The sequence below is a fragment of the Myotis davidii genome, unplaced genomic scaffold, assembly GCF_000327345.1.
Source record: "Myotis davidii unplaced genomic scaffold, ASM32734v1 scaffold425, whole genome shotgun sequence".
In the NCBI taxonomy this organism is placed as follows: Eukaryota; Metazoa; Chordata; class Mammalia; order Chiroptera; family Vespertilionidae; genus Myotis; species Myotis davidii.
Genome location: NW_006296413.1, coordinates 931,303 through 940,365, shown reverse-complemented (window position 1 = coordinate 940,365; position 9,063 = coordinate 931,303). Strand labels below are relative to the sequence as shown.

The 9,063-nt window shown below is 58.5% G+C and overlaps 1 protein-coding gene across 1 annotated transcript in view; it reads left to right on the top strand.

Moving 5' to 3' along the window:
- Positions 1-9,063, top strand: part of ANO1 (anoctamin 1, calcium activated chloride channel) — a 145,867-nt gene that overhangs the window by 3,251 nt on the left and 133,553 nt on the right. The window contains exon 3 of the mRNA XM_015568944.1: positions 295-489. Coding sequence (XP_015424430.1) covers positions 295-489 — 195 coding nt within the window. The remainder of the gene's footprint in view (positions 1-294; positions 490-9,063) is intronic.

The following is a 9,063-nucleotide window of genomic DNA, read 5'->3' as shown; positions in this document are numbered from 1 at the left end:
AAGAGGCGCTTAGGAAAGGGCAGCAGGGTGATCTGAGGGGCCTCAGTGCGGGCTGTGAAATGGGGATCCCTCTCCTTCATCGGCCCCGCCCTCTCAGAGCTGAAGCCGTGCGGACAGTGGGAGAGGGGTCCTGGGCCCTCACCCTCCCCTTCCGCAGGCAACCGGCTGAGCTGAGCCCTGATTGGGTGGGTGGCTCAGACCGCGGTTAAGGCCGGCAGATGCCACGCGGGATCCTGGGGAGGTGTCTGAGCTGCGTGTTAATGATTACCTTCACGTGCAACACCTGGCTGTGAGCCCTCTCGCCCTCTGACTCATTTTGCAAACTCCGCTCGCCCTCAGGAGTGGCCTCTGCCACCTTGCCCAAGATTCCGACACAGAGGTGAAGTGCAGCCCTGGTGTCTGACCCGCCGCAGGAACCCGGCGCCACCGGAGGCCAGGACGCGGGAGGTGGCCCAATGGAGGAAACGGTGCTGGACCCTCTGCTGGCAAGTAAGGAGCAGGCGGGGTCCATGGGGTGGGGGCCAGGGGAGCGCTGCTCGCCGCCAGCCAGCCCAGGCTGCCCTCTGTAACCCTGGGAGGTGCTGGGAGGACCCAGGGAACTCGGCTTCCAGGGGTGCCCAGACCAGCCTGCGGGGAAAGCGCCCCAGGGTGGGCAGGCCCGTCAGTGGGTGCGTTAATGTAAGGCGCCTCCTAGATTCCCAGCCCCAGGCTTCTTACCCTTGGTGCTGTTGACGTGCGGGGCTGGGCCGTTCTTGTCCTGCGGGCCGTTCTGTGCACTCTGGGGGTTTGGCAGCAAACCTGGGCTACTGGGGGCCAATGGTACCCAGCCCTCTGCTGTCACAACCCCAGCATGTGCCCAGACATTCCCAATGTCCCTTGAAGGCAAAAGCCACTTCCCCCCATTGAGAAGCGCCGTTCTGCCTGTGTTGAGCCCTGAGTGTACCAGGCGTCCAGGGAAGCCTTCCACCAATGAAGCTTTGAGCCTTGTGGGGCCCTATGAGGTCGGCCCCGAAGCCAGGGCTTTGAGGCCAGACCCTGTGTTAAGGCCCCCCCGGAGGCGGTTGCTTTGCCTCCCCGTGCCTTGGTTTACTCATTGGTACAATGGGGCTGATACTAGGGTCCACCACAGAGGACTCTGGGTGGGAAACACGTGAGTTGTGTTAAGGGCTCTAAGCACCAGCCTGGCACCTGTTACTGCTGTTATGATCCCATTTCGCGTGAGGGTAAAGCTGAGGCCCAGAGAGAAGGAGTCACACCTGCTCCTCACCTGCCAGCTGGTAGCGTCGGGACTGTGAGTGACGGCCTCTCTCCTGAGCTTCCTCTTGTAAGCACTGAGCCGCCCTGTGCCTGAGCCTCTCCTGGCGACTGTGGGCTGAAGGGAAATGGGCTTGACAGGAGGTGACACTGTGAAGGGGGGCTGAGGCTTCAGAGCGGGGCCTGGTCCCAGCCCGCCCTCCTCCACTGTGAGGCCTGGGCAGCTCGCTCCCCGGCTCCAGGCCTCGGCCTCCAGCCTCCAGCACCACAGCAGATCCTGCTCCGAGCAGCCCAGTGAGTGGTTCTGGTCCACCTGACCAGGTGGGCGGGGCCTCTCCCATGTCCGCCAGGTGGACCAGGACCATGAGGCTCAAGGAGAACAACTTGCCCTGGTCTCCCAGCTGGTAGCTTCCTGCTTCCCGTCCTTCCTGAGGGGACTCTGTTCGGAAAGACGGGCACTCTGAGGGCCTTCCTGGCATCAGGGGCCAGCTGGGATGCTTTGGGGCAGGGCAGAGGGCATTTCTGGAAACAGAGCCTTGCTCCGGTCTCATGGGAATTTAGCCACCAAGTCCAAGACTCGGGTCGGTCTGACCAGCCCCACCCTCCATCCTTTGATGCGTGAATGAATGAATGACATCACTCCATCACTCCATCTACGATTGAATGAATGAATGAAAAATGAGGAGGCCTTGCTCCCCAAAGAGAATTCCCGGACATGAGCTGGGGTGTCCTCTCCTGTAGGACAGAGGGGGCAGGAGGTGGTTCTCAGTGGCCCCGACTCTGTGCTCCCCCCTCAAAGGTCAGAGGTCAGAGTCTATGGGGCAGCTGCTTTCCCAGAGACTTTCTTGACAAAGCTGCAACACCCCCATGGATGACCCTCTGTCTCTGAGGCCCTCTGACCTCCTTTGGGAGACAAGTTCCAAGGGCAGAGGGGGACAGAGTGAGGACTTGCAAAAATGAATGAATTAGCTGGAAAAGAACTAATTTTTATTTTTGGTTTGTTCTGAAAGCGCCCGAGAGTCAAGACAGAGGAAGGAGGAATTCGAATTGAGCAATCAAATGTTTACAGAGGAGCCCTCAAATAGCAACAAAGTTTTGCCAAACTTTTGAGATCCCTACACTGAGATTGTCCGAGAGCCCACTTCCTCTTCGGTGGCCCTCGGCCGATCAGCCAGAGGTGTGGTGGCATCGTCTGTCATTGTCATCAATCAGCCAGCCTGATGCACGTGGTGGGGGGGAGGGGAGCTAGGAATTCTGGGACGTGCGGTCTTAACCACCTGGGCTGTTTAACTGAGAGGGTGGAGGAAGGCAGGGCAGAGGTGCCGCTGGGGTCCTTTCAGGGCAGGGCTGGATGCAGTGTTCGCTCCATCGGCGTTGGGAGGAGATACACAGGCACAGACATCTCCAGGTTCAGACGCCAGCATCCACCTCTCCCAGGGGCACTTCCTGGGTGGGAGTTCTGCCCAGGAGTTGCAGAGTGTGTGACACTCCTATACTAACTGCACAGCCCATGGACTTCTGACCTGGCCTTAAGTATCTTCCTTCCGGCAGCACAGGGCTGTAACTGGAGGGCGTCCCCTGGAAAGATCCCTTGTTACCCTGTTGGAAGGCGCATCCTTCAGTCTCCATTCCTTCGTCACTAAGCTGTAGGTGATCAAGAGCCCTTGATTATAATGCCTGCCTCTCCAAAGGGAAACAGTAGGCATGTATCAGTTAATCACACCCTAGTATAAATAAGGTTAGCATGAGCCTCTTCTGGTGACTGTGGGCTGAATGGAAATGGGCTTGACCACAGGATCCTGGACAGCCATGGGACAACAATGGGGTGCAGGGACCTGAGAGGGTCCTGGTCAAGGGATGGGGATACACAGCTGGCAGTGAGAAGCCGCTCTCCTCCTCCAGCTGTCGCCTGAGATTCAGGCTTCCCTTTCAGGGCCGTGTGTGATGACTTCCTCCCAGGTGGAGGCTGGAAAGGGCGATAGAGACCCAGGCTCTGGTCAGAGGCAGGACTAGGTCCCTGTGCTGGGACTGCCCAGCTGCTGTGACCTGGAGCAAAGCAACCTCTCACTCAGCTTCTTCTTCTGCACAAGGGGTCTCTCCCCAGCACGGAGGACCCTGCACAGGCAGTGTCCCCTGGGGGTGCTCACGGCTGCCACGGGAGCTGGCAGGGCCTCTCTCTGGCTGCTGCCGCCATTTCCTGTGCAGAAGGAGGCCCTAAGTATCCGACTCCACATAGAACCTGGCCCCTCTTCCCCCAGAGGACACGTGTGAAATGCCGCTGTGGCTCTCAAGGTCAGGAGAGGAGGCAGCTGGGAGCTTCCAGTGACCCCGTGACAGGAACACGGCGGGATGAATGCTGTGTCTCTCAGTGGGCAGAGCAGGGTCCTTTGGAGGAGGAGGGAAATGCGGACAGATAGGAAGAGGGGGAACACCTCACCCCCGAGGGGAACCCAGGACGGGTGACACGACACATCAGAAGCTTGACCAGAGCTCGATGGGCCCGTGCACCCAACTGTCCCAGAGGCTGACCCTCCGGGAAGTGTTTCCCCAGAGCCTTGAGATCGTATGCACACCCGCGTTTCCTCAGGAAGGTGGGGCAAGCTGGCTGACAGGGGCCATGGCCTTCAATGTATCACCAGCCTCATGACTCGTCCTCGTGTGAACATGCTGTTGGGAGTGCTCTCCAGGCCTCGGTCTGGGCCCACACACCGGGAGCAGGGGCTGTTTGCTCCAGCAACTACTTCACACAGGTCGGAAGTGAAATCCTATATAATAAAAGGCTAATATGCAAATTGTCCCTTCAGTCAGAAGTTCAACAGGAAGTTCAACCAGGAGTTCGAACAGGGGGTGGGGCTGGCTGGCCAATGGCCTGCGGCCCCTCCCCCCTGGCCATTCCTACCCCTGATCATGTCCCCCCCCACCATCAGGGGGTGGGGGCAACCGGCCAATGGCCCACGGCCCTTCCCCCCCCAGCCGGCCCAGCCTGATCAGACCCGATCGGGATTAGCTGGCCAGACCCCACCTGTGCATGAATTCGTGCACCGGGCCTCTAGTGTTTCTATAAGAGAACTCTGTGACTTCTGGGGCTGTTCCTTCATCTCTGTCATCGTGAGGGAGTTAAACAGCCGTATTTCAGAGGAGACCCAGGGAAGGCCTGTGTTGGTTCAGGAGCAAGGGACAAAAAAAGCCACATTTAAAGAGGTGGAAGTAAGTTTCTCTCTTATAAGAGAAGTCCAGAGGTGGGTGTTTCAGGATTCCAGGGATGGTAGAAGGCTTCACAAAGTCATCAGAGACCCAGGGCCCTTCTCTCAGATTGCTCTGTCATGTTCAGCAAAGGCATCGACCTCATGGCCCCATACAGCTGCCTGAGCTCAAGCCATCACATATGCATTCCAGCACAGGAAAGAGAAGGCAGAGGCGGCACTCCCCCTCCCTGGAAGTTGCCCACACACTTTCACGCATTTCCACTGGCCTGAACTTAGTCCCATGGCCACACTGAGGTGCCAGGCCGTCAGGAATGCAATGTTTGTTCTGGGTAGTCACATGCAGCTAAAAACTAGGTGTTCTTTTGCTAAGGAAAAAAGCAAAGAATAAATATTGGGGGAAGGGGGGTGCAGCAACTGGCAGTCTGTGACAGGGGCTCAGGACAATTTCTCGTCTTGGTCCTGGCAAGCCATTGATTAACCAGGAACCTGGGTTTCTCCTCCTCCCTCTGAGCCTTGGTCTCTCATCTCTAAAATGGGACGACTGGTCCCCACAGTTTCCGCTTTGGATAAATGACTCCCTTGAAAAGAAAACTACAGGCGTGCTCAGAGAAACCGCCGGGGTATTTACTAGTAACTACTAGGCTGTGTTTGGAAATGCCAGCGTTATCTCGGTCTCAAATGAACAGAGTGCGTCGTGGGTGTCCAGATTTTTATTTTATTTTTTTAGGTGGGTACATAGGCATTTGGATACGTATTTTTCAGTTCTGGCAAAATGTGAGTGCTCCTGCAAATGTATATACGTCTGTATTTTTCCCTCCCACGGGAACCTGTAAAATGCGGTAATTAACGCCCTCTGTGTCATCTTCCTGGCGCTGTAAAACAATTCGTGACCAATTAGATTTTTTGGTCACTTTCGCGCCGCACTGTGATAAGATACTTCTGTGTAAATACGCTGAATCAATATTTACCTGGGATTATGCCTGCAGACGTGTTGGTAAATCCAGGCGGATTCTGTGTCCTTCCTCTGCACCAGCCTTCCTATGGCAATTAAACGTGGTCAAAGCAACAGCCAGCTGCCTTCAGGGCCTTTGCATGGGGGTTCCCCGGGCCCCCAGATGCCTGCAGGTCTCCCTCCCGATTCACCCCGAGCTCCATGCCAAGGTCCCCTCCCTGGCCCGTGTCGGTGGCGTCTGGTCATCTCCATCCTCGCCCTCCTTCACTTCTCTCCCAAGCCCTTCCTCTCTGCACGGCATCATCAGCTTATTCTCTGTTTCCCTCGTAAGAATATCATTTCCAAAGTGGGAAAGACTTTTCGAAGCCCGGTCCCCTCAGCATCTAAACCTGTGCCAGGGCAATAGGAACTGCTCCACAAATGTTCACTGCCTGGAGGCCTCCACGCTCAACACTGACAGTCCTTACAGACTCCCTTCAAGATGGAAAACACTTCGGTGCCCAACTCGGCAATGCAGGGGGGTGGGGGTGGCGTTCTGGGCTGGCAGACATCGCTGTGTTCTGCCGAGCGGATGCCTTGAGATTCCGTCTTGTCCTCAAGGCCCCTATGGTAGCTTACTACGCGCCTTAATATTCCTCCAGGCATTGAGTCCTTTGAGGGTTTGTCTGGACAAGGAGGCACTGGGAAATCGAGGTTCTGGAAGTAAGATGGTTAAAAACATTGGTCAGCACTCACTGATGGTCACCGTAGGCGAGGTATGGAGTGTTTTTGCTGTTTTGTTCACTTGCTGTCTGTGACAATGCTGGTGGGAGGCAAAATAATGGATCCCCATTTCACAGACAAGGAAACTGAGGCACAGAAAGGAACGGGCACTTGCCCAAGATTGCCGAGCTGACAAAGGGCCGGTGGGTGTGAGTCGGTGGTCTCCCAGCACATGGGACCACCATGCTCTCGGCCCTGACGCAGCCCCCCAAGTCGTCTCTGAGCGCCCCAGCAGCCAAGTCTAGCAGGAAACTAGCCGTTACACAACCCAGTGTTCTGAAACAAGGCCACACCAGTGCCTCAGAAGGGAGGTGCCGGAGACCAGCGGGCTTCTGGGCGTGAATGCAAACTGTGATTGTCCGGGTGAGAAGTCCAGTAAAAGTAACAGCTGCTCAGCACCTCAGAATGTAAGCAACCAACACCAGTCTGGCTGCCATTCTGGAAAGGAACACGATGGAAGACCCTGTGAGGCAGGAAGGAAGGCGGCCTGGGAGAGCCGTGAGCAGGACGGGCAAGTGGCCCACGCTCCATGGCACTGCGGGACCCCGGCCGCTGCACTCGGCTGCCACAGCCACTGGACAGTGCCACGCTGTCCTGGGGGAACCCTAACCCTGCCCGCTCTGGTCGAGGTGCATCTGAATGGCCAAGCCTGGGTCACATGCCCATGGCCCAGTTGCCAGGGAGATGGAGCTGGAGGATTCCCTACCCCCTGACACAGGAGCGGGCTCTGTACCCACCCATGTCACACCTGGGGGATCCTCCAATGGGAAGGGGAGTGAGGTGCTGGGCAGCCCCTCCCTGAAATGACCAAGCCCATCCTCCCTGCAGGACAGTCTTCCATGGGGTCCACTGAGAACCGCAGGCTCTAGCTGTTTGAGAAGCTGTGGAAAGGAGGCCCCTGAGCCATGGGAGCTGAGCGGGCCCCGAGGGCAGACCCGCGATCCCCCTTCAGGGGCGACTGGGGCTTCTTTAGCACCGACACCAGGGGTGATTCGGGCCCCCAAGGGGCAGCCCTCTCCTCTGATCCCCGGAAACCTGCAAGAGCATCTTTCTGGGGTTCATCGTGCTCATGGCAACTGTGGGCTGCGGCTCTGGGCCCCGAGCTCTCCTGGACAACCTGCCCAAACAGCCTCCCTGGTCCCTGAACCAGGGTCCCTGCCGTGAGCCAGTGAGAAGTTGGGGCCTCTGGCAGGGGGGTGACTTGTTCCTTAGAATGGTCCCCTCAGACCATCCTGGCTGGCAGGACCAGGCGGGTGGCCAGTGTGCCTGTTTTCGTTTGCTCTGGTTTGTTCAGTTTAGTCTGCTGTCCATGCAGCTGGGGCCAAGCACTTGGCCACCATGCCAGGGCCTCCGCAGCCCCGCTCCCCTGCCACCCGCTCTGCCCTGTGCTGGGGGCGGGGGAGCTCTATGGCCTGGGTACACTTGTCCCCACCACGCTCTGAACTCTGAACATGCCCAGCTAGTGGGGTCAGAGGACAGAGACACTGGCTGTCCGTTCTCTGGGCCACTCCTGCCAGGCTGCTGTCCCTCTCCAGCGGCCACAGCACCGCCAGGCAGCCCTCTCCGCTGCCAGCTCTCTGGCCCTGTCCCACCCTCTCCTGACTGTTCCAGGATTGCTCCCTCTCTCCCCCGCCCCGAGCCGCTAAGGTCCCAGCGCCTCATCCTGCCTTGGGGTGGGTCTAATCCAGTGAGACTCCAGCTCCCAGGACAGGGACAGTAAATGTCTGTGGTTTAAGCCCAACCAGCGGTGCCACTTGTTACCGCCATTGAGCTGACTCATTGACCCCTGCCCGGAGGGAGCCCTGTGTTTGCTGCCCAGCCGACAGGTGCACCAGGACAAGCTCCTAACAGCTCAGATGCTGGCCCAGGTCCCCCTGGCAGGGTTCACTGCATGCTCACCCCCTTCAGATGAGTGCCACTACCCCTGCACTATGTGTGAGTTTGGGAAGGCTGGGAGGGGTGCCATAGTGAGCCGCACAGCCAGGACGTGGGCCCAATGGTCCCCTCTCCTCCCCTCTCTTCCCCTCCCCACCCTGTCCTGCTTCCCGGAGTGCCACAGGACTCATTGCCCAGAGTGAGACTCCCCAAGTGGTACCAAGTCCCTGCGGTGGTGGTGAGGAGGGGCCAAAACACCGCTCCGGGCACTACCTGACCCGTCAACCAACCCTGACACCCAGGGAACCCTGCCCGTGAGCGCACAGAGGCTGGGAGAGGGCGTTCAACCCCGAAACTATGCCACAAAGACCATGGAAACGATAAATGTGCTGCTCACAGCGGGCCATTGTTCCAGACCCCAGGCTGCGGGTGGGTGGTCCTGCCCACAGCCTCCCACTGCTGGGCCAAGCGTGGCCTAGAGTCCAGGGGCACCCAACCCAGCAAGGCCGCCTGTGCTTCAGGCAGAGACACTGACAGGTCCAGCGTGAGCGGGATGGGTGGCAGGGTCACCCTTTCACAAGGGGCCACACTACGGCCCACGCAGGCGTCACAGCGGACCGCGGCAGCAGGCCAGTCCCTGTGGCCCTGGCCTGATGCTCTGAGTTCGAGGTTTGGCCATCAGACGTATCATAAATGGGAGCACAGGTAGCCTGGGGACATGACTTACCCTCTGCTTTTGAGGGACAAAGACGCCTACTCCTCGTCGGGCGGTCCCCGGAGATGACTGCGGCTTTGTGCACCCCACGCCCAGAGCACCGTGGGCGCAGCGTCATGGCGGCTCCCAGCCCTTCGGAGATAAATGGGGTCGGGTTCCGCTTTCCCCTCTCAGGTTCCCTCCGAGCGTCTGGGAATGCATTATCTCTCCTGAGAGGAGAGTGGGGTGGGTGCACAGTCTTCTCTGAGCTGCTGCGCTTGCTCCCCGGGGGACACTCTCCCAGGGATACTCGAGGGGCC